This window comes from Denticeps clupeoides, chromosome 9 (assembly GCF_900700375.1).
Source record: "Denticeps clupeoides chromosome 9, fDenClu1.1, whole genome shotgun sequence".
Classification (NCBI taxonomy): Eukaryota; Metazoa; Chordata; class Actinopteri; order Clupeiformes; family Denticipitidae; genus Denticeps; species Denticeps clupeoides.
Window position 1 is genome coordinate 13,541,188 of NC_041715.1, and position 25,333 is coordinate 13,566,520.

Genomic DNA, 25,333 nt, shown 5'->3' on the forward strand with positions numbered 1-25,333 from the left:
TGCAAGGGGCTTGGGGAGAGCTAATCAGACAAACGGGGTCAGTCGCTTTACACCCTGTGGTTCTGTCGGGGTCTGACCTTCTTCCTGACAAGCTATCAGTCTGGGTGTGTGTGTGTGTGCGCGGGTATGTGAGGAGACTCATCTTTTTCCCGTCATAATCCCCCCTCTGTCGTATTGTATGAGCGTGTGTGTGTGTCCTTGACTTCCCCCGGTGGCTTACGGTGGCAGATCTGTCCTCTGGGCTTCTGTGATCTGCCAGTGTTGACACACACCTGGTCAGGTATAAAACTACAGTGGCGGCGAGAAGCGTTTCTTCTGGGTTCCTTCCTTGCCCTTGTTCAGCGGGTGCGTTCCCCTCCTCCATGAATTTCTCTTTAACACGAAGAGAGGAAAAAAGAAACATTCCCACCTAAAAATGGATGCGTCTGACTCAGCAGGCTGGGAGCCTGAGCTTTGTGCTGCGCTCGGGTCTGTCAGAGGATGCAGTGTACACTCACACACACACACACACACACACACACACACACACACACACACACAGAGAGAGAGAGAGAGTCAGGCAGACAGAGAGAGACACAGTTTTGTATTTGTGTCAATCGTGTGGGGGGAATCCATCTGTTTTTTTCTGCGGACCTGAATGGAAATATAGCCTCTTGGCTGCAGTGAAGAGGATTCTAGAACACTGGAAGTAGATTTTTAAATCTTAAAAACAGTAAAGCAGGGACCAATGTCCCTGTGTCCTGCATGTCAGTAAGTGCTGCCAAGATCCCTGGAGGAGTGGGATGTGCACGGTCCAGTGCGCCTTTCCGACAGTTCATGGCATTATGACAGTATTGAACTCATCTTCAGCAAATGGATGTGTGGTTCACTCCTGGTGTCTTGGGAAGACAAAATAAATGAAACCATGGGGATGGTCTTTGTTTTGATTTTGATGTGATCAAACCCGAAGCATAATTGTTCTATTCCGTGTTGCGAAGCCTCAAATTAAATTAATTGATGAATAAAACGATATATAATATAATTATTTAAAAATTATTATCCCCACAGTGCGACAAATATTAGACGTGAAATTCTGTATATTATTTTTTTCAGGTTATTTTTCATAATATGTGGGAAAAATGTTAGATATATAATTCACTTACCACTTCAGTGACCGAGGGATCTGCTTGTACAAATTCATATTCAAAACACTGTGATGCTTTAGTAATTACAATTAGGAAAGATTAGTGGTGGTAGTAGCCTAGTGGGTAACACACTCACCTATGAACCAGAAGACCCAGGTTCAAATCCCACTTACTACCATTGTGTCCCTGAGAAAGACACTTAACCCTGAGTGTCTTCAGGGAGGGACTGTCCCTGTCACTACTGATTGTAAGTTGCTCTGGATAAGGGCGTCTGATAAATGCTATAAATGTAAATATGTTACAGTATATTAATTTTGCAGAAAGTTAATACCATGCAAAGTGAACTTGACCTTGTGGGAGACAGTTGAAGGTTCATAGAGCACAGACTCACAGCCCTTCTTTGTTCCTGCAGGTTATGCCACCCCACAGGCTGACTGGAAACACAACCGTGAAAGAGAAGGGCTGATCCCCACCCCCTGTCCCAGAGCTCCCGCCGCCGCGCCCCGCCTGGTCCCCATGGCCACAGGAGGCTATGCCCCCGAGACAGATGTGTTGATCAACCTGCATCAGGCAAGCAGCCATTCATACCCCACCTTCCTGCATGGTCCCCACCCACATATGTCTGTAGTGCGGTAGTGAGTTTTCAAGTATTTTGCCTTCATGCTTGATTAGTTATTGTGTATCACCCGCTCCCGTTTCATGTGGGCAATATCCCGAAGACTTGCCAATGAAGTGAATACCTTAAATGACACCAATTTAGGCTCCATTATTACATGTTTCCTGGGCAACAGCTCAGTGGCGGCTGGTGGTTGCAGAGCCAAAGTGTGCGGGCTGCAGTGCAGGGTCTCACATACACATACACATGGATTTACATTGTCAGAAACAGATAGCAACTCAAACACTTTTATATCTGTATTCACATGTCTGTGTGTGTGTGTTTGTGTCTGTTTTACAGTAAGTGTCTAAGCTTCAGGAGAGTGTGAGTGTGTGTAACACACTGGGAGAAACCTGATAGCACAGGGCTCTAACTGACTGCGGCCTGTGGGGAGGCTCTTTCTGAGGGTGTCAGATGGGTGTTATGTAATGATATAAGTGACACTATTGGGAGCTCTTCTATCTCCCTGAAGGTACTTGGAACTGGAAGGCTCTTATAAGCCCCTATCATCAGCCGGGCTTCAGTCTTCTGGCCATTCGCACCGCTTAGCACTTTCACTGCTGATCTGTTGCAGGGTGGCGAGTGAATCACAGAGGCCCCTCTTAGTTGGGTCCCTCCCAAATGGACTTGGAGGCCCGCAGGATTTCGAACAAAGAACAATGGAGCAGCACACTCCATCTGTATCTGTAGGGGGTTCTCCTTTACCTTCTCCTTACCTTCAACTCCTTTCATCTTTTCCGGCCTGAGTGCTCTGCCACTTGAAAACACTTCCAGCCATGCATATAGTTTCTCATGGTAAAGTGAGCATCGGCAGTTGACCTTTAGGAGCCCAATGAACAAGTCCTTGTGTTTTTGCTGCACTTCGGTTTGTGTGGTGGTACCACATTAACTTTACTTTTAGGTGTTTATCATGACAGCGTGAACGTGTACATTCTATCATCACATTGCTCAGATCAACCGTAGAGAAAAAAGGCCTTGCTGTAAAGGATCATTACTCTTAAAATCAAATTATATTGTTTATATGTCTCTTTTAAAATCTCCCAGATTTGTCATAGTTCTCAGCAATCCTCTCCTATTACCATTTTATCAGACCGCGTCAAGGGAAATAGATGGGATGTACCAGAAAGATGTTCATATTAAGTCTCTCATACCAGGGACAGAAGCCTCAGCCTCATGATTGAGAGGACTCATTTTGGAATGTCATACAATGAAATTGTTGCTGCTCTTGCACATAGACATGGGATTGTGATTAGCCAGACTCATTTTCTGTCTATACTGGAAGATAATAGGCTCAGACTACACAGACTTAGGTTGTGTTATTGACTCCATCCAGGAACAATTACAAGGTATGGGGAAATTGCATGGTTATAGATGGCCATGATGCCGCCCTGGGCAACGGCCCATGTCGTTTTGCAAATATACTCTCTGTACTCTGTAAAGCCAAAGTTAATTGCAGTCGACATTTCGCTGACATTTCTTTGCCGACTTCGCTATGGTGGGATGTGTATGATGTGTGTGCACTGTGACATGCTGGCAATGTCCGTTGAGAAAATGTATATAATGTCATTCTTTTTTCCAGCATCCCGTCGATACAGCTATGTTTGAGACCAAGACAATAACGAGACCACGAAAAAATTGGTCTCGAGACCATTATACAGAAGTCATCCCACTCACTCATGGATGCCTCTTTTTTCAGACTATTTTTACACTGAAGATCGAATTAAATGGATAATATATGACCTGACATAAGGTATAATAGACTGACAGCCTTATACAAGAGGAATGCTGCGATAGGCTCCTGAACGGTTTAGAGGATGAACGGATGCATATTTTTGGCTAGTAGATAGCAGAAGAGTCCCTTTTCTCTGTTGGGCACACCAGCCGTGAGTGCTACAGGGATTGTGATGGTCTGACTGTAGCGTGGAAGGCTTAGGAAAGAGATGAATTGCCCAGCAACAGATCCAACAGCTCGTCCCACTGAGGTTAGGGCCCTCCAGAAGGTCGTGTAAACATTGGGACAATATTAGGCCGGGAGAATGAAGTTCTCAGATGTTGTTGTTATCAGAGGTTGCTCTGGGCAACTGGTCCAGCGATCTGGCCAGAGAGGAAACAGGTGTGGTGCGATTACCGCGCACCTAAAATGATGGAGTGTGGAGGGGATTTTTATCTGATAATAAATTAAAAGAGATTACAAAAATGACAATGCCAGAAGGACATTTTGCTTCATGCTCATTCCATTCCATTATTTCTGTAAACTATTTAGTACACTGGGCCATCATGATGCGGAGGGGGAAAAATGCAGCTGTTATTGTGAAATATGAATTCTAATTTCATCAGCGTGCTGGCAGATTTTCTGTTCTTTCCAAGAAAGAGAAGTCAATAATTCAACTCATAAAGCAGATTTGGGCCCCAACATTAGGCCCAGATCCAATCTTTAGGGGAATAGCATTGTGGGTCTGGATCAAATGCAGGATCTGTATAACTGGAGTGTACCAAACCTGTACAGTGTTCATTTTACGCTAAACCCATATGGTTTGGATCTGATCTGTCTTTTTGTTACAGTAGACTTTCATACAGACTCAAAAGTACATAATCACATCATACTGTTCCTGCCCAGACAAGGCTTTGTATATAAAGAAAAATTGTTTCAATTTGGACGTCTGAGATTTTTATGCTGAAATAAAACGTTTTATAAAGCACCAGGTCAATAATTAAGGAACACACAAACACTTCATGATCCCTGAATTAAACTCTCTGCATGGCCTGCTGTAAAATAACTGCAAACTGCCACACATATTTGGAGCTGTTTAGCTCATTAGAACCTCTGGCATTTTTATTCCTGCTTTGGGAAGAGCTCAAAGGTGGGTCATATTTTTCTATCATTAACAAATAAGAAAAAAAGTCTGAGAAACTGTGTTTTATAGAATGTTCCTTGCAGTTGGGAGACCTGGGTTTGATCCCTGAGATGACATCTAGCGATCAGCAATGCTAATTTGCCACCGAGCTGTGTGTTATACTCTGGAATTGACTGGTGTCTTAAACACAAAGATTACTTGCATGGACATATGTGGCTTGACATTCATAAATATTTTTTATAGATTATAAAAATATCATCGTCAGACTTTCGAATGGGTATATGGCTTGAGCCTGTCTGATTATGAAAAGCTTTTGACACTCCAGAAATACTGGCATGGGTCATGTCCCTTACTGTATGTTCACATATCTGCATTGTGGATGTGTCTGCCATGCAGGGAGCACTGTATTGGAAAGCAATAATTTTTCAGAAATCTATCAGAGCTCTACCAATTCCATGATTGTCCACCGCTTTTTCTCATGTTGATTTAAAAAATAAATAAATAAATTGGTATGCTTGCATGAACTTGCCTCATTGGTGCTTGCTTTAGTTAATTTGCGCAGGTTGCAGCTTGGATTGTCTCATTTGCATGAGAAATTTGGGTTAGCTTCTTTAACTAAATAGTTTCATTCGGTACACCCTGCAAAGTCACCAGTAGCGACATAGCTTAATTTGCTACCCAGGTAACATAAGTGAAAATGAAGTGATTGTCATTGTGAAACACTGCAGCACAGCACACGGTGACACAATGAAATGTGTCCTCTGCTTTTAACCATCACCCTTGGTGAGCAGTGGGCAGCCATGACAGGCGCCCGGGGAGCAGTGTGTGGGGACGGTGCTTTGCTCAGTGGCACCTCAGTGGCACCTTTGCGGATCAGGATTCGAACCGGCAACCTTCTGATTACGGGGGCACTTCCTTAACTGCTAGGCCACTACTGCCCCAAATATAAACACCTTGGGTGCCTGCTGCTGTTAGTGTGGTTCATGAAATGCAAAAACTAATACAAATAATACAAATCTTTGGATAATAATGCATAGGGAGATTTTATATTGCCACCTTGTGGTCTTCCAAAGCTATTGTATGATTCTAAACAATATTAAAATTGATCATACGCGCCCAAATGTTGCATCGAATTTGAATGTCAATTATTTCTAATGCAAGCATCTGTTGATAAAACACTGTGATCAATAAACAGCATTTTTTGTGGCCTGTGATTTATTTGATTTCAGTGTGCCGTGTTATACTATCGCGATAGGAGCAGATGGACCACCTGTTGGGAAGGTGGGGCATCATTTTCTGTCTGCCGTTACAGAGCATTAGTAAAAAGCTAATCCTCATGGTGCGACACGCACTCAGACGTAATCTGTCATATTTTAGCCACTATTTGTCACTCACATATTTCAGACCAGCAGGATGGTAATGGCGCGCAAATAAAGTAGTAAATTAAAAAGCTCGTTTTCTTTGTCTTTAATGAGGCAGCAGGAAGCGGAGAAGGGACGAGTGCCGCCGTTTCTCACTGACATCACGTCCCGTTTTATCCAAAGGCTGTAATCTTTCTCATGCCATTTGATTGTCACAAACGGCTCATCTGTTACCATTGGTTACCACCAGACGACAATTTCCCTCACCAGGCGGAGCTCGTTCTTTACCTCGTAAAGGTTTCCTGAGATGAAATATGAGTCATCTCGGAACACCGGGGAAAATGTCTTTTCCTTTGGATAAGATTAAGCGGTTTGAGCACAAGAGTCAACCGCTGTCATTTTCTCCTAACCAGAAATGGGGTAAAATGACAACTGACTTAGATACAGAATTTTGATACTTGGACCCACATTTGGAATTCTTAGCATCTGGAGCATATTGAGTAGGTAGGGTGGGGTATGTTACAGATGGGTCTCTAACCAGATGATAACATAAGCAATCTCAACCGTGGCTAGCAGCTAATTGCAATAGCCACTAGTAGGGTGGCTAATGGCTAAAATGCTAATAACTACCATTTATACTTATTATAACTATGAAATACTACAATGTGTGTCGCTGTCACAGATGCCACTGTTGGTATCAATACAAATTGAGTATAAAATCTGATGACATGTATCGGTTAGTAACATCAGCATTAATCAGCACTAGTCCATGCAGAAGTGTACACATGTGTGCATATGCACATGCATGAAGTTCTCAAGTCAGTTTTTCCCCACATTTTTTTTGTAACAACTGGCCTGTCCCCTAACCCTTTGGCTGGGAGTAATTCTATATGTAGTGGACTAATGGAATGTGTTTAAATTTCCGGTCTTGTCTAAATAATATTGCGTATACACCATATGTGAAATATTATACTCGGAGTAGATTTGGCAGGCGATTTTTTTTTGTGAGACTGATGGTGACCCAGCAAAAGCACAGTAAAAGTGACACAGCAGATGCTTGACAATTGCAACCCTACTTGAGCTAACAAGCTAACGGCCATTCTTTTCATCTCCGAACACACCCCCACTCCAGCAACAGTCCCCTCGTTTTCCAGAGGTTATACAGACTCAAGCCTGTGACCCATCCTGAACCAGCTGAGACTGGGTTGGCATGGCAACATCATCTCAGTGCTGGCCACCAGCTGCAGCCCTACGTCAGCCCTTGCTAATGAGAGAAGATCGGGGCCAAGGCTTTAAGAGGGATCACCATTTAAGATGACCAAGTGGCTCTTTCTGACATGCTGGAGTACATAAGTACCTGCCTCTTTCTCCTGTACAGCACAAAACTGGACTAATCTGCTCTCATCATGTAGTGCCCTGTTTTGTGGCTCAGCCCCTCAGAGCTATAGGGAAGGTGGCTCCATCTGAGGTGCCACTGAGCAAAGCACCGTCCGAACACACTGCTCCCCGGGTGCCTGTCATGGCTGCCCACTGCTCATTCAGGGTGATGGGTTAAATGCTGAGGACAAATTTCACCGTGTGCACCGTGTGCTGTGCTACAGTGTATCACAAGTGACATTCACTTCGCAATTGGCCTAAACTCCCTTTCTCATCCATTTTCCTCTGGTTTCTTTGATTTTATGTGCCCTTGGTAACTGTAGTCATCTTGCGACCATACTCGCAACCAAAATAATCATTCTTACTGGCAAGCTAGTGATTATGGCATTTGTGAACACTTCCCATGAACATAGTCTTACGTCTTCTACAGACTGGGTGATATCAACAATCTCAGACTTCTATGAACCTATGTAGGACCCCCGTTTACGAGTGAGATATGATTGGAAGAGCATCAAAGTTAAGTCAAAGTCAAAGACGAAGTCAGCTTTATTGTCAATTCTGCCACATGTACAGGACATGCAGAGAATTGAAATCTCGTTACTCTCAGACCCATGGCGTGTCACGTCCATGCGGGCATGACGCGGCGGGTGAACGGAGAGGAGGACGTGGAGTGACGAGGAACGACGAGGAATGAAGGACGCTTTCACATGACATCACGGAACAGGGGTTTAATGGTGAAGCACAGGACAGGGGAGACATCCGAGACGAAGACACTGGTGAACATGGAACATAACTTCAAAGACCTGACCCCAGACAGAAACGAACAGGGCAGCTTTATACAATTAACACAGGTGAAAACGATTAGGGAACATTACACAGGACAACAATGAAACTCCGGTCCGGATCCTGATCCTGACCCGGACCGGAGTAACCCCCATTTCGGACCGGATCCTGACATGGTGCTTACAAGTAACATTAAATACAAACAGTAACATTAAATACAAAGGTATAAATACAATTTTAAAAACACAATATACAAATAAGGGCACATGGTGGTGGAGAGTGCAAACCATTGTTTCACAATTGTCATCTTTGGTCTTGGACAGTCCAAAATCCTGCACTGCATACTGGGCTTGATATAGTGCAAATATGCCCCTCTGAGTTGAAAACCCTGAGTCGCCGTCCTGTTGTGTACCACTTTGGTTCTCTCTATGAAATAGATAGAACTGTGTGCCCAACCTATTTACTCTCCCTCGGAGAGGATTCAGCCCCTGAGCCGACGCAGAGTAAGCAGCTGGACGTGGCATCTCTGCTCCCCGCCTGTGACGTGGGTAGCTGTATCTGCAGTGTGAAGTTTACCCAGAAAGCTGGTCTGAAGCAGCACGTTTGCCATCCACTCCGCCTCTGTTTGCCCCGCTCGCAATCTCTTTGACGCGGGCTCGCTGGCTAATTTGACCAGATGATTAACATTTGCACAATGAGACAGGGGAGAGGGGAGACAAACATGTTGGCCCAGCAGTGTCTTTTGTAGCGATGGACGCCATGGTGACGGCAACAACTGTCATCTACAATGGCAACATGTGAAACTGAAAAACAAACAAATATATATATTAGATATATTTTATTGGATTATTTTTTTTTTTGCAGGGGTGAATCGGTCTGCTCTGAGAGCAGGATATGACCACACCTTTTTCCTTGAGAGGGCATGAGATCATACCAGCAGTCATCAGGAAATCCAGTGTATCATCTTTGTGTCACCTTTTGCAATGAAGGGGATTTTTGAAGGATCTGGCAAGCTGTGCATGGATTTCCTGGGACAGTACAGATGTTGTGCTTTAAAAAATTGGTGCCATTCGCATCCCTCATCTTCCCCATCCATCTAGTGCTCTGGCTCCCATTCAACATGGTTGTTTATGGTAGCAGGAACCATTTATCTTTTGTCTTCGGCCATCAGGTTGGCCATCTTTACTAAAGTCAACCTTTCAATTGAGATCAAAGGCATGGCCTTTGATCGGGTGGAGGCAACAAGCACTTAATTCAAGCAGGGTTGAGAGACACAAAGCATAAAGAGCTCCGCATTCCCTTTAATTAACAACTTCCCTCCCCTCTGTCACTTTGTCATTTTGTCATGTTTGGCCTATCTGCTCCTGTTAATTATCTGTCAGCGCTTAAAAAAGGCTATAGTTTTCTCTGAGCGTGACATGTGCCTTTCAAGATTGGAGAAATCTTGTCATTCACCTCTGTGGGTTCAAACTGGCACACGAGGTCTTCTTATGGTATGCTTGGTATAATGTCCTAAAAGGGGTCTATAGTAATATATCTGGCAAAACCTGGCCTTGATTGATTGTTACTAATATGGATGTGCTTGATGGCACATAGTGACTAAATTGACGGTCCCTAACAAGATTCTTTTTTTGTAATCATTCCAATTGTCTTACAAAATAAAGAAGGTTGAAAAGAGAACCTCAGCTGGAAACAGAAGTACCTTTGGTTGCAGTTCCGGTTTTTGAATGTTTCGCTGGAAGTAGTATGGTATAAAATAGCAGAATATAAACAACAACAACAACAACAACATTTATTTCTTATTTAGCCACAAATCACATACAGATACACATAATGTCAAAGGGCCCTGCAAATGTGACACCACACACTTTGACCCTTTTCACAAGAACGACAATTTATCAGCTGCCCTTTTCCAGAGCAATTTACATACGTGCTCTGAAACTAATGTACTGGTTCACTAGGACCCGGGTTATGTGTATAATCAGCCTAAAAACTCAGTTGCCATTAATGCAGTAAAAGTGTATGCCGAGCTTAATTCAAGTGAGTCTATAGGAATTACAGCAGTTGTTACATTGTAGAGTTTTTGAATTCTAGATTCAGGTTTGGAGGCATCGAATGCCATTGATCATTTTAATATTCTGATAAATATGCTGCATTTTGATCTCAGAAAGATAAACCTTTTGTACACAAAAAGTCTTTGTTCACACAAGTCAAAAGCACTGATTCGTTTGTGCATCAAACTGACATCAGTACATGCCACTTTGTGAACACCTGACGCCCTGTAGACAGGTCACTGAAAGATTGATTTATTTTTTGACATTTTACTCACAGTGACACGCTGTAAGAGGTCATTAACATGTAGGCCGCATCACCCAGCCCAAACAAGAGAATGTCTCTACATGACTGTCTTCCTCAGATCAGGGTCAGCATCTTGTTGAACATGATGGAAGCGCTTGTGAATCCGCTGAATGTTGGACCTGGGCCCTCTGTTGGTCCCATGCTGTGCGGCTGACATTTACTCTGACTGATCTCTGCCCCCTCATACCTTCCCACCCATCAAACCCCTCTCCTCACCACCCCCTCGCTTCAAAGTCCACATGAAAGCCTTGCACATGGTGTAGCCCACGATGAGGGATGCCTGCCAGTGTGATGCATGGTGAGGTGTGTCCTATGAGGTGCGGGGTTCGAGCCAGGCACAAATAATAAAAGTCTGCAAAATAATGTATAGAAGGGAAGTCTTGCATATAAGGACTTCATTGAACTCATGACTGGCACTAGATCTGTTCTTTCTCTGGAGATATATTTGCAATTTGCTTAGATAATGTGGCATTGTTTTAAAATATGCGTTTTTTGTTGTGTTGTTTTATGTTTGGTCCTTTTGTTAAAAACTAAAATAAGATCGCCATCTTATTACAAATTTGGTATAGTTAGAATTTTAATACATTATTATATTTTCAAAAATTCTGTTAATCTGAATTCATCTGGTATTTAGATGTATAACAAACTGTGTTTATGGCAACCTCCCCTAATTTCAGCGTGAATTCTTTACCTTCAGCTGCTATTGCTGAGCAATGGCTGAGCAGACGTCCATGAAAAGCATTTTAGGTTGAGACTTGTGGTTGGTTGCTGGCTTGGCAGTTAATCAAAGATGTGAATATAATTTTCTGTGTTTCATCCTTGTATGTTTGTTTAGGTTCTGGCTGAAGAGGAGAAGAGCCCTACGGAAGGAGAGGTCCAGGAAGATGAAGCCTGGGAGAAGGCCCTGTGTGTGGAGCGTTTTGGGGACATCATCACTGACTGTGCACCCAATGGAGCTGAGAAAATGGGCCGTAGCTACAACGAGAAAGACTTTGAGTGTAAGTGCATGTCTCCTTTTTCATGTGATGTCACTACCTGTTGATTTCCTCCAGCTCCAGCTCCAGGCAAAGGGAGAGTCAATGGGTTCTCATGGCTCTGCACTTCCACATTTCCCTAATCAAATCAGCCCGTGACTTGCTCTCATCAGACTTTCAAAACTGTTGCAAATAAGGTGCCATCTTTGTTTTAGATGCATCATCAGTCAAAGAGAACGGAGACGCTCTACTGCCTGAACGCCAAGTTCCCCAGCGCTTTGCTAACTCGGCTCAGATTAATGGAACTGTCACAAAGAGAGTCATTCGTCAAGCGCTGGCCTTCAAAGTGAAGAGACTCGTTTTAATTCTCTTTTCTTTTTCCCTTTCCCATCCTATGACCTCCTCAGAGTCCCTCACAAAGCCACTGGGCTCCCTGGTCGCCATAAATCTTCACGCTCTCATCGAGAGATGGGTGTGAATCGCAGGGTAAGCTGCGATCTGAGGAAACATGCATCTAATGGGAAGGCCCCGATCGTACTTGGCTGTTTTATTAGCTGAGGCCTGAGTCCTCAGCAGTGATATTCGGCGTGCTGACAACAGAGTGGGAAAAAAGACACTTTTATTCATGACTTTAGTCACAGTCGTGTTTTGTGTGTGAACCATCAAATGATTACCACTTAAGTACAAGCTTGCCTTGTTCAGAAGATCTTTTCTGTGAGGACATTTGAGTTTATGGTGGCAGGGGTACAAGATCCGTACAAAGCAGGACTGGTTTTGGGGGCAGGGGCAATCATACTCCCGTCTTACTAATGCGAAAGATTCTAATCTTTAGTGGTGGGAAAATAATACACAAGGATATATATGTAAATTCAGTCTGTTTTCAACAATGTTTGCTTGTGTTCATGGCTACGGAACATGACATATGTTCTTTTTTTTTCCCTTTTAAGCAGATGTCAGACTGTATTTAATGCTAGTAGTCACCATGTTTTTTACTTATTACTTACTTTACAAGCTTTATAAGATTATTTTTATGGTTTTGGTTGTTAATTGGTAAAACATTTTGCCATTTTTGGATAGATGGAATGGACCCAACCAGACAACATTTTTTGTGACAAGGTTATAATGGACCATTCTGTTGTTTCTAACAGACCACCGGCACACGTTTCACCACACCCACCACCCACTCTCCACCCACCTGCCCCCACCCCAACGCTTCCGCAAAAGGGTGCTCAGCATGGACCGGCGACGCAAGAAGAAGCGCAAGAAAAAGAAGACATCCGTGCCCCCGTCGGAGGTGACCCCCACCATTCACGAGGTTGACGAGGAAGAGGCGGAGTCTGAGGGAGAGGGGCAGGGCACCGCAGCCACGCCTCCTGAGCTGCCTGACGACCAGCCACAGGTAGTCACACCCAAGACGCACAATTTCCAACAGTAAATATCAGATTAACTAGTAGTTTTGCATACAATGATTAGTGCACATTTAACACTGAGATTAATGACTGCCATAAGCATTAAGGTGATGGCTGTTCTGTCCTCTCAGTTTAGTTTGGGGAGTGAGGAAGACCTGGTGCCACCTCTTCCTCTCTGTAGCTTCCATATGGAGACCGAATGCCCTCCTGACTCTGAGGCACCCACCGCCACAACACAAGTTCAGGAGGGGCAGGAGGAACACCAGGAGCGACAGGGACATATGGAAGAAAAAGAGGAAGAAGCACCCAACAGGTAGCACTAGAACCTACATTAACATTTACTACCTGAGAAAAGAATGAATAAAATACATTTTGGAATAACACCAGTGGCATTTTGAGTAATTTAGATACCCAGATCAGATGTCCAAACTGACTGACTGCGTCAGAAATAGTCTCAGAATCTTTCAAAATTGTTGTTTGTGGCATAATCACATGTCTGCACATGATCTACACTAAAAACCTTGTAAAACCTGGTTGTTTTCAATTGAAATGCTATACCTGTTTTGCAGAACAGAAAAAAAGTATGTCAATGGCCCTTTTTAAAGAAGCACAGTAGAGTACACCATCTGTGTTTTATTTAAGCATAAACATTCCTTTAAAAGTGAAAGTGAAGTGATTGTCATTAAATCACTTGGATCAAAATGTGGTGATTAAGAAAAACATGCAGCTGAAAGGGTAAGAACGTTATGTCACATTATAGCATAACCTGGTCCCATATTCTCTCTAATGTAGTCTCATTCCTTCTTAGTCATTTTGTCAGGATTTATCAGGTTGCACGGTTCATGCCACTAAAATGAATCAGGCCCATTAAAGTTCGGTTTTGGTGTGGCTTACATATTTACCTGTACATGTTTGAAGTAGAATTTTGCAAAGAATTTTGCCAAAAAAAACCTTGATGCTCGCTCACTTTCTCCGACGGCCCGCACGTGTAATTGGTTTTCCTTGCGATAATGGCCCAGGGGCATACATGTGATCCCTCAGTTTGGTAACCCATCTGGCTCGCAAACGTAGATGGCAGTCACAACATAAATAATTTGGTAATGCTTTGAATAATGGATGCCTCAAGCTGTGGATCTCCACTCGGCAGTAGAGCGCAGGTGCTCTTCTGCTTACCAGATGGAAAAAAAGCACTCAGTGGCTTGTTAGTTTTTGTGAGCGTCAACACGCAAAGCAGTGCGATGTGATGATATGACTTCACGCATGTATGAATGAATGAAAGAAGCCTTTCCTGTCTCTTTTTTAATGGGGGGGGAAATTGGTGTTGTAGCACCCCCTGCTGTTCACTAGCTTGTATGTCATTTTTGTGCGTTATGTTAGGGACAGTCTGACTTGTATTTATCTGATAGATAAACGTATAACCTGTCTAAATTTTTTATTGAAATGTTACACAGCCAGTGTTAGATGCTCTAGTTTTTTTTATCATCTCTGTTTGTCCCCATCAGGTTCAGTCCATCCCCTGAGCCTATAAGCATGACCACGCGAGGCTGGTTCCGGAGGAAGCCCCTGCACCGGCTTCCGGGGGCCCAGAGGACCAGCTACGACCTGCGCGAGCGCATCTGCATCGGCAGCATGACGGCCATGGAGACCGCCGTCTACCAGAAAGTGCCCACCGACGAGGCGGAGGCCCAGATGCTGGCCAGCGCTGATCTGGATGACATGAAGAGTAAGAGTGTGTCTGGAGGACGAGTAACCTTTTACATCTGCATCTTTTTACATCTTTTACATCTTTCTGATGGCGCCAAGCATTTTAGATAAGATGGCAAAGTTGAGCTCAGCTGTCCTGAAGACGGGCGTGGCTGTATCTTAGCGCTCTTCCGCAGCACCCCATTACAGATTCCCAACTCCCAGGGGAATGATTGGAGACAGTAATGGGCTCTGAGATGTTTGCTTTGTGGACATGGAGGCCAGATTGGCAGCTGTTTGGTTTGGTTGGAGAAGGGAGGAGCGGTCTGAGGTCTGTGGCTCCATGTACATAAATATGTTTGTGGTGTAAAAAGTAGCTGCAGATTCATCTCCGTTGGCGGGGCCAGGCAGCGAGAGCGACATATTCTCATTCGAGCTCTTGTTAAATGCGTGTAATCAAGCCCAGCAATTTTTGAAATGTAGTCAGGGTCATTGAGTTTTTATCCCTGATATGCTGGTGGAGGTCTGGGAATTTTTCCATCAATAAATAACCAATAAATATTACATAGAAAATGCTGAGCTAGACACATGATCCAATAGCAGACCACAAAGATATATTCCAATCTTTTTTCCTATCTCATGAAATGTAACCATTGTATGACAGCACCATGTGATTGGTACTCTGAGTTTGTGATAAGATCAATGTTAGACTGCTGTAAGCCAGCCGTGCAAAGCCATGTTCTATAAACAGTGTGTTTCTCATGGTGAAAACCTTTTTTTTTTTTTTAGAGCTTTCGTCATTGGCCTTTCCTGCCTTGTTCAGATCGGCTCCCATGCTCCATTTGGCCTCCCAGCTGCTGTGCTTTGAGATTTGTGGTGGCATATCAGCCATGGGAGCCGTCACAAAGTCATCCATATGTTCCTGCCAGTACTCGAGTTGAGGGGGGATGAGGAGGGATGTCATCCCCATTGTACAAACATCCCCAGAACACCCCCCTATTCCATCCCTTGTGCTATTTTATCAATGAATTTATAGGTCTATTGAGTAAAATACTATGAGCAAGAAAAACGGTTTAAAAAAATTTCCTCAGTGAGGGACATAGCATGTGTACTATCGACATTAATATTAAATGTATTAATGTGACATAATATGAAAAGAACAGCACCACATGAATTTGCCTGTGTAACAAATCCTATTATGTAATAGTAGTAGTAGTAATAATAATAATGATACTGAAAATTCCCATGCAAACCCCCACCCCCCCACTCCCCTACGGCACACCAACAGGGCCAATAATCGGCAAGCTCAATAAACAGCATTTTGTTGCAAGAGAGCAGCGTAAAAACGTCGTTCAATCCTCAAAGGGCGGCACTTTCTACGCCGCTTAGTGGAAAATGCGGTAAAAACATCATTAATCATATTGAGGAGAAATCAGATTGTCTACTGTTGGAGAGCCATGAGAGTACACTACAGTCAGAGTGCAGCGCACACACTGCTTTGAGTGAAAATTCAAAATTTGGGAGTACATTTGAGTATCTGACACATAACATCCACACCATGCATATTGATTTAGGATAAAAGAATATATTAATTATATTTTTGCTTAAACAACAATAAAAAGGGTACACAGTTTGTCTCCCACCATGTGCACTGTCATCGTCACAAAATATTTCTGATAAACGATAAAATTCATCATCCTCCCTGATTTATTTTTACAACTCGACTAGTAATTCCTGCCAATGTAGCATTCTAATCTGAAGACCAAAAAGTTTTCCCACCCATTTGCATGAATGTTAAATAATCATAAACAGCCGTTTAATGCATTGTTCATTATAAATGTATTATTTGATTTCATACATACTTCCTCAGACAGCTATAGGAGAAAATGATTGAGAACCTTTTTTATTTCATCCTGTTTTGACTGTTGATAATGCTATTTAAGAGTTAATATAATAAAACATTAGAAATATTTATAAAATATTAAAGATTTGATCAATAGTTTGTTGAACAATATAAAGAAATAGAGAGATAAATTAAATAGAGAGATATATTTAAAAAAAAAGTTTCTGTGGTCTATTTATTTTTCAATTTGCAATTTTTCAAGTCGTGAGTTTGCTGTTCTTTCTAATGAAATGAATTGGTGTCTCTAGTGAAACAAATTGGTACTACAGGCCTGAAGTTTTCTGCCAGTACTTGCCATACATCAGGATGAGCACAGCATTCCCGTTATGAACTTTTTATATAAAAAAAATGCAACTGCCAAAATGTTATGTCATAAAACTGTACCCTTTTTTTTTTACAGTAAAACAGTAATATGGTTACCCTTTCTGGTCATAAAAGAGCTGTAACCCTGCTGGTGGGGGGGTGACTGTAGCTGTCGTGTGCTGATGGTAGCATGTGTTCAGCGATGAGTGCATGACACAAGACACGTGAGAGCTGTGCTTCTGCTCTTTTGTGAATGAAGCGACGCCTGAGCCTCACTCTGAGGGTGGACGGTGGAGTGGATGGGTGGCCCTGCTCGGGGCTTTAATTAACACAGCGCCTCTGATCGATTATCCCGGGCAGTGACCCCGCCCCTGGGCCTTTCTGCTTTTAGAGTCCAGGAATCATTGACCGCTGCGCCAGATAAACGGGAAAGTCGGACCTCGAAGTGGAACAAGTGATTGAATTTTATCCATGCATGGAGATGGTAGGCGGATGAGGATTCCATATCCGCTGCATGTCTTCCACCTCACTGATCATTCAGCTTTAGTAAGAATTTTTTTTTTAAATGATGTCACTCTTCCTTCATCACATCATGGGAACATGCTGGGCTGGAATGCCCCACACATTAAACTTACCACCCACAAGTGGCATTAATAAATAAAAAGCCCAGTAATTCATGTAAACAGGAAATCGAGCAGTAAGTAGAATCTAATTTTGAGTTTCACACAGTGACCCATGTCACCATATGTCTGCCCTGTTCTGGCCCGTGAGGGCGTGGCCTGTAGAGGCTCCATTCGGCTCAGGTACCAGCCGAGGATGCGCGAGGAGGGTAGAGCACCAGAAGCAATTATGGTTTCCATGGAGACCTGGCATCTAGAGACAGTGCTGTCTGTTTCTGAGCTCCATTTTTTGAGCATCTGGGCGCACTTTGACAAAATGTGACGCTGGAGCCAATGCCTCTTGCTCTGTTGTTGTTGTTTGACCGTGTAGAAGAGACAAAGGGATGCACAGACCAAATCTGGGCTTTGGTTTCATATTCCTGGACTTGTTCAAAAGCGTATCGGGGATGGCTTGCCACCGAGTGACTCATCTCAGTGCTGATCGCTCTACCGCGCTGTCATTGCTGGAGTGAGAAGCGGGGGGCGTCGCCAACACAGGGGGTACGTCCCACCTCCAGCTGCAGGATCGATCAACAGCATCATGGAAACCGAACAAGGCAGCCAAAAGATTAGTAGGAAACAATCACAAAAGTAGCACACTGGAAAACCAGCCAAGCCTGGAGTCCCTGCTGCTTCGCTAACGTGGAACCTGCTTTGTTTCACAGTTCGCCGGCTGAACAGACTGGAGCGTGAGGACACATTGGACACACAACTTCTCCACACAGACCATTGCATTGGCTGGAAACCTCATTTCACAACTATATTGGTATTGGGTCTTTGAAATGATCCACAGTCACAAAGAGCATCAAAGCATTTCTTGATGCTAAGCTTGGAAGCAAGACCTTTCAGCACTTCTCATGGACTGACGTGGATGGCTTAAGCTGGCGAGAAAGTCCAGGGTTTTCAGGCCACAACAACAGATTCGTTGAGAAAAGGGGAAAAGGAGCCAACAATCTACACGCAATAGAAATTAAGGGGGTCATAACTTGGATGAGCAAGACTTCCCCCTGGGGAGGGGTGGGGTGGAGGTACGGAGTGAAGAGATGACAGACGGGATGCAGGAGCAGCGGCCACATGCAGATCTGTTCCCTGAAGGTTCAGGACACCAGCCCAGAGCTGGGGGACGCCACAGGATACAGGAGGAACTCCCACCAGGAATGAGCAACATTAGTGGATTTGAGGACTTTGAGGAGTTTGTGCTGGACTTTGAGGACTATGACCTGCTGGAGTCAATCCACACCCATCTGGGGTCTCCTATATCCTCCATAGATCCTATTCGTAAGTGCCTGCATTAGTGGAATATGATGCATTTGACTGTTGGCATTGGTTAATTTGTTAATTAGTACCGTTTTCCCCATTTCAACAATCAACAGGTGAGGGGGATCTTTTTAAATTATGTTATTTCAGACGGAAAGGATTTTGATATAATGGCTTTTTAAGCCATTTTGACAGTGTTTGTCCTTTGGTGCCTTTCTCAATGCATAGATCTTGTGCATTTAGGTTTGGTCTTACTGTAGTACTGCCCTGTGGGGCAAAGCAACAATGGATTCCAAGGCATTTTCCATTCACATGACTGTTATGACATTGTGGTTGTTAAGCTCCTCACCGATTTACAGACGTGCCCATTTATATTGGCAATCAATCTCTGCGGAATTTAGTTTTTCTATTGATTATGTGTAGTAACACAAGCTAATTTAAGTCAGTCCCAGGCCAGTGGTATCAATGGAAGTTGCTGTGGGCGCAGGGTAATTTGAGGTTCTCTATTCAGCACTATTGACCAGGAAACACTAGCTAGCCTTGGGTGTTACTGTCACCCCTGTCAAAGCACTATGGCAGTCCATTGACAAAAGCGGATATGTTGGTGACCGACATTATGCTGGAGGTTGTGCAACTGGCACAGATGCTCAGAGGGTTTTTTCAAAATGGGTGTTTGTCCAGCAAGAAATTATTAAACCTGCCCGCACAATGAACATGCTTTTGCGCAGAGATGTATAGATTGGTTTGCAATTGGGCGGGTTATCCTTGAGCCATTTCTCATAGTTTCCTGTACTGCCGTCTAGACAGTATTAATCAGAGGCCGGTCCGTCTCTTGACATTGAGTCAGTGGTTCGGTGCTCCCAGTGCTGCCAAAGGTCATTCTGCTGCTTTTTACATTTTCTTTTCAAACTGTGCAAGCAGAACTGCCCATATTCGTACTAGACACAGGCACCACTTAATATATTTCTAGATATATTTCCAACAATTCAGCATTTTTGATGACTGGCTGCTTTATGCGCATGCCAAATGTGATTATGTTTCTACTGGTCGAGAACTGGTTTGCTTTCAAATTTTGGAAACTGAAAGAAAGGCGGTGGTTCCTTGGAAAGATCCGGTGGTTTACTGCCAAGCAGCTTCTCCTTGGTTTACCAGATCTTGGAACATGTTGACTGCAGCATCATTAGCTTTTGTAAAGAATGGGTGGATGAACCCAGGGTGACAAGAGATGTAGAAAAAGACAGAAGAACAAGACATTTTTTAAAAAAGCTCTGTTTATTAAAGGTCTTGTGGATACTGTGACAACACGAACCAGCTGGGGCCTGAGGCAGCCTGGCAAGGGTCTCTCCCCAGAGCACCCTAGACTCTCCACTTGGCACCAGGAAAGTCTGGGGAGAGTGGGGCTCCCATGAACACACCCCTTCAATTATCCCAAACTCAATAAAAACCTTGGTTTGTGGGCTGAAATGATAGAATATTAAATCATATATATATATATATTCTATCATTTTTTCTTTAATTGAGCTGCCTCTGGGCCTAACCACCCACATTAATTACTTCAGTGTGTTATTTTTTCCTTATTTCAGATTGTTCATAAATAAATAATATATAAATAATATGTAGAAATGTGCACACATCTATACTTATGTGTGTGTGTGTGTGTGTGTGTATGTGTGTGTATATATATATATTGTATATGTAAAGGTTTATTAATTTATGCATTTAGTTCATAGACATTTACTCTGTAATCTAAGTCATTACATCCGCAAAGCTTGTAATGGTATGTAAAATGATTTTCATAATTTTTCCAGGCCACCGATTTGAAGACAACCCTGGAGTAAGGCGTCATTTGGTGAAGAAGTCGTCGCGATGCCAGATCCCTCGAACAAGCAACTGCTCGTCCCCTCTCTCTAGTTTGAAGAAGAGAAAGCGGGCTGAAAAGAAGACCCATGAGGTGATGCCTTGTTTCCTTCAGACGAAAACTCGAGTTTAGCATCAATATTTGAATGGAGGGTTTGATAGAGGGTCAGTCTGCTCACTGACCTTTCTTCTTCTGCTAGTTCATTATCGATCTTCTCACAGAGGGTTCCTGTCAGATCGGATAAATGAATTAAGTAGGTGAAGTCCTGGTCAGGAATGCTGCCTCTATTTTTGATTGTATTATAGACCATGACCTTTTATTTATTAGTGGATATCCATGGATTCTCATAGCCTGATTGAAGCTTCTGCCTAAGTATAACTGTTCCAAATAATGTTTAAAGCAGTTGATTTTACTATATGTCAAATTCAGAGATGAATGGAAGTCACTGTGCTGTTTCCTTGGGTGCGGTTAGGTATTTGTGGAGCTCAATGAGCTGATCACAGATAAGAACCATGAGATGCGCTGGAAGGAACGGGCTCGCTGGATCAAGTTTGAAGAGGATGTTGAGGAGGAGACAGACCGCTGGGGGAAACCCCATGTTGCTTCACTGTCCTTCCGCAGTCTTCTGGAACTCCGTCGGACCATCACACATGGTGAAGTTTAGCAACAAATGTTCTCTTTTTATCTCTTGTTCTCTTGGCTAGGCCCATATTGCTTATCAAAGAATGACCAGGTTAAGCCTCATGTTCTAAAATTTCATCAGACTGGTTTAAAATTCCATAACTTTGTCTACAAATAGCATTTAAACAGACATTGTATTGTATTAAATTGTATTAAATTTCACACAGTTTTGTGTGTTTCATTCAACTAATGTAAACTCTACATTCTTAGTCAAAAATGAATTAAAAAAAAAAGTAATTCAGATATATCCTCATTTGTCAGCAGAACAAATGCACAAATACAAATACATTCACGTGAACACATACAAACCTTGGGCTCCCTGGTCTCCACTATGGCAGCCTTTCAGTTGTAACACAGTTCATTGTTTGGCAGCACCATAGCAGGACGAAAAAATACTGAGGAGGCATCCAATGATGAAGCGCATGCCAACACTGAGCCTGCTGTCACATTTCAGTCAAAGAAACTTGGGAACTTATCCTTGTATTCATCCCAACCTGAGAATCAAGGTTGGATTTCATCTGAAAATGTCATCAGGATGACCACAGGGTTTACAAAATGTGCTGTACCCTGGTCCTGTACTGATGAAATCAAATCCTGCTTTGAACTGTTCTTGACTGAGTGCAGTGAATCCATGGTAGTAAACATGAGCAACTTGCAGGGAAATGGATTTTAGTGGAGTTTGAGTTAACCCATTCCACTTGTCATTAAGACATTGATCTTGGAATATTGTCAGAATGTCAAGTGTGGTTTTGGGATACATTCCTTTCTAAAATATTCCTGGTCAAACAGGTGGTACTTAATGTCTCTGAATAAACATTTAAAGGTTTTCATATCAAACTTTTTTACCAAAGTAGTATGTGACAAACTATGAAATATTTTTGGATCATGAATTCAAGATGTATAAGATATGGATAGGCATACAGGCTATAAATCACAAATAGAAGTTCAAAACAGTTTTTATGATGAGTTTTAATGGAACACGAACACAAAATTGTTTTACATAAAATGAACACAACACAAAAGTTAAGATGGTGGACCATCTAGTTTGAACAGCCTAAGGTACCAACTGAAATGACCATCTTAAGCTATGTTTCTGTGCTGGTCATGCTGGTCTTACCAGTGAAACCAGCTAGAACCATCTAAGGATTTAGCACTTCTGCACATTATTAACACTTACGGCCATACCAGCTGAAGAACGCCCGATCTCGTCTGAACTGGGAAGCTAAGAAGGCTTGGGCCTGGTTAGTACTTGGATGGGAGAAGAAGGTTGCCGGTTCGAATCCCGATCCGCCAAGGTACCACTGAGGTGCCACTGAGCAAAGCACCGTCCCCACACACTGCTCCCCGGGCGCCTGTCATGGCCGCCCACTGCTCACTCAGGGTGATGGGTTAAATGCAGAGGACAAATTTCACTGTGTGCACCGTGTGCTGTGCTGCTGTGTATCACGTGTGACAATCACTTCACTTATACTTATATTATTATTGTTAGCTGCCTAAGTATAAATGTTGGTGTTTATTATCTATCATACTTAATTCCATATGAGTGGGATCTTGTTTAAACTATGCAGGCCTCATGCATCAATTGCCTGACGTGGTTGCCTCTATTTTGCCAGGTGCCATTCTGCTGGACCTTGAGCAGACAACACTGCCAGGTATCGCTCACCTGCTGGTGGAGACTATGATCATCTCGGACCAAATCAGGGCTGAGGACCGAGCCAACGTTCTCAGGGCCCTGCTACTCAAACACAGGTTAGCGAGGGCTTTACATCAATAGCTCAACCACGGGCACCATCGATTCACTGTGCCATGCGGCGCGCTGCCAGGAGGATCAATTCTATCCACAATGGGCCAAAAATGCTTTATTGGGAAGCAGGGAATTCATTTGAAAAATGTTTAGTAAAGGAATATTATTTTCTTTATTTTCAAGATAGATTCCTATGGTCTACTTTGAGGGTTTGCTGCTGAATATGTCTTCCCTGTTCATTGTCAGAAAAACCTTATGATCTGTTCACTGTCTGTCTCCTTCTGTCTTTGCATTCAGTTCACAGTCGTATGTTGGTGCCAGCAGTCCAATCAGATCGGTCCCCAGTTTTAATTCTGAATGTCATTAACCCTGCATGGGTCACACTGGAGGTTTACTGACAAATGTGCTTAACGAGATTTAGCTGGTTAGTGAGCTGGTTTGGGTATTTGACATTAAGATAAAATGGTCTCAGTTGTATTCAATATGGTAAAAGAATGGCTGGTAGACCATATTTAAACTTATTTTATTCTTTGTTAGTGTTAATTCACCATTAGTTAGTGCACCAGTCTTTACCATTATAACCATTATTAGTGCTGAGTGTCCTATTGTTGAGTCTCTGTTTCTGCCTGTTTTAGAACATTGTCCATGCCATTGGACTGATATACAACGTGATATACTGTACCCAGCAGTTATGGTGTCGTGCAATCCCCCATCCACGGGGCCCGTTAATCTGTTAATCAATCTGTTAGACTCTTGGTTCATTTGTGGCCATTTAATGGGGAATCAGTGCAAAGCGCCTATAAAACACCTCAACATGTACAACTCATGCAAATGTATACACACACTTTCATGTAGACACACTCACACACACAAGTGTAACATTATGACACCCATTTGCATCATTTGTCTCGAGAAATGTGTCCAATTATTCCCTGGTTTCTCCATATACTGTAAATCCCTGATGTGGAAAGAAATACTGCAAGGTCCAGTATTCTGAATTCTCTTTAAAATATTTCCTGGAAATAATGACATTTTCGTGTCACACCTTGTTTCTTTGTTTTCTGGGTGCTTTTTAGTTCTTTCTCATGAGTGGTCCTAATGAGCGTGGTGATGTCACCTGCTGGACATCACCTACTTTGACGAAATTGTGTGCGAGGGGCAAGAAGGCACAGGCACACTTTACGTGGTCTCGTTCCCATTCACACCGCAGTGAAAGAGATGGAACAAAGAGAGGGAGAGAAAGATTTCAACCCTTCTTGTAACCTGATTACTCTCCACAAAGACACGTCTGGTCACGCTTCATACCTCTGCGGTCTGTCATTTCTCTCGGCGCTCATTCCTTCATCAAGCGTCCCTTCATGCTGTCGACCACATGCTGCTTTTTGCAGGGATTATTATTATTATTTTTTGCATCACTTTTGGGCTCCTCTGGCACTTTTCTGTCCTTTAAATGAATGGAGATATGCGGTTTGGTTTGCAATATCACTGTTTATATTTGAAGATGAGGTTTCGCTTTTGGTTTGCTGATTTTGGAAGGATAGATGGAAACCTGCCTTTTTTGAGCTCTATTATTTGTAATTGCAGGAAGGTTTTATGCCCTTGTTTACAAATTGACATGAATCTTACATAAATCCAAAAACACAGTTCAACCTTGGATGCCATCTATGGAAAGACAATGCTGTACGGCTGGCGACCACGTTTGCTCGTGCGATTCTAAAAACTCTGCACTTCCCTGCAGTCACCCCAACGATGAAAAAGAGGGCCTCTTCCATCGCAACCATTCGCTCAGCAGCCTGGGGAGCTTCCACCGCAACCACAACCATGTACTGGACACCGCCCTGCCACTGGTTTCTGAGGACCATGCTGAGATTCATGAGACCAAAGCGGCCGACCATGACAAAGAGGTGCTTATACGCTTACGCATAAGCCGCTCGCAGTGTATGTGTATGAGCCTAATCATGACAGAGGATTTGGAAGGGGAGACTTTCGTGCCGCTTTAAGACCCTTTAAGTCGCGTTCGGCGGGCCATCTCTACCAGAGCTGGCTAATCGCTGGTGATCTTCCAGATTTATTGAGCTTGACAAAGCACCGTCTGTTTGCATCTTTCGCGTTTCAGCCTTCGCGCTGTGCTGTCATACGACTCAGCACATGTGCTGCATTAGGCGCTGCACAGGCTTACAGGTGCTTCTGGTTAAAACCTCTTGATGCATTAACTGTGAAACTTTTAACGCTCCCAATGACTACAAATGTTGGCGAATTTAAGGCTGCTCATAAAATGATGTAGAAATCCATTCATCTAAGACTGAATTAAAAGCGATCGAGCGTTTGGTAATTTTGTCACTTTAGGTC

The 25,333-nt window shown here is 43.2% G+C and overlaps 1 protein-coding gene across 6 annotated transcripts in view; it reads left to right on the top strand.

The window, feature by feature from the left end:
- Positions 1-25,333, top strand: part of slc4a3 (solute carrier family 4 member 3) — a 49,188-nt gene that overhangs the window by 14,870 nt on the left and 8,985 nt on the right. For 3 of the 6 annotated variants that reach the window (XM_028991115.1, XM_028991116.1, XM_028991117.1), the window contains exons 2-10: positions 1,537-1,694; positions 11,349-11,511; positions 12,636-12,886; positions 13,028-13,209; positions 14,399-14,619; positions 20,510-20,652; positions 21,032-21,212; positions 22,854-22,989; positions 24,723-24,888. In XM_028991115.1, the coding sequence (XP_028846948.1) occupies positions 1,641-1,694; positions 11,349-11,511; positions 12,636-12,886; positions 13,028-13,209; positions 14,399-14,619; positions 20,510-20,652; positions 21,032-21,212; positions 22,854-22,989; positions 24,723-24,888 (1,497 nt within the window). In that variant the 5' untranslated portion in view covers positions 1,537-1,640. Of the gene's footprint in view, positions 1-1,536; positions 1,695-11,348; positions 11,512-12,635; positions 12,887-13,027; positions 13,210-14,398; positions 14,620-17,891; positions 18,723-20,509; positions 20,653-21,031; positions 21,213-22,853; positions 22,990-24,722; positions 24,889-25,333 lie in introns of those variants that run through there. The other 3 variants (XM_028991113.1, XM_028991118.1, XM_028991119.1) reach the window with 3 other exon arrangements.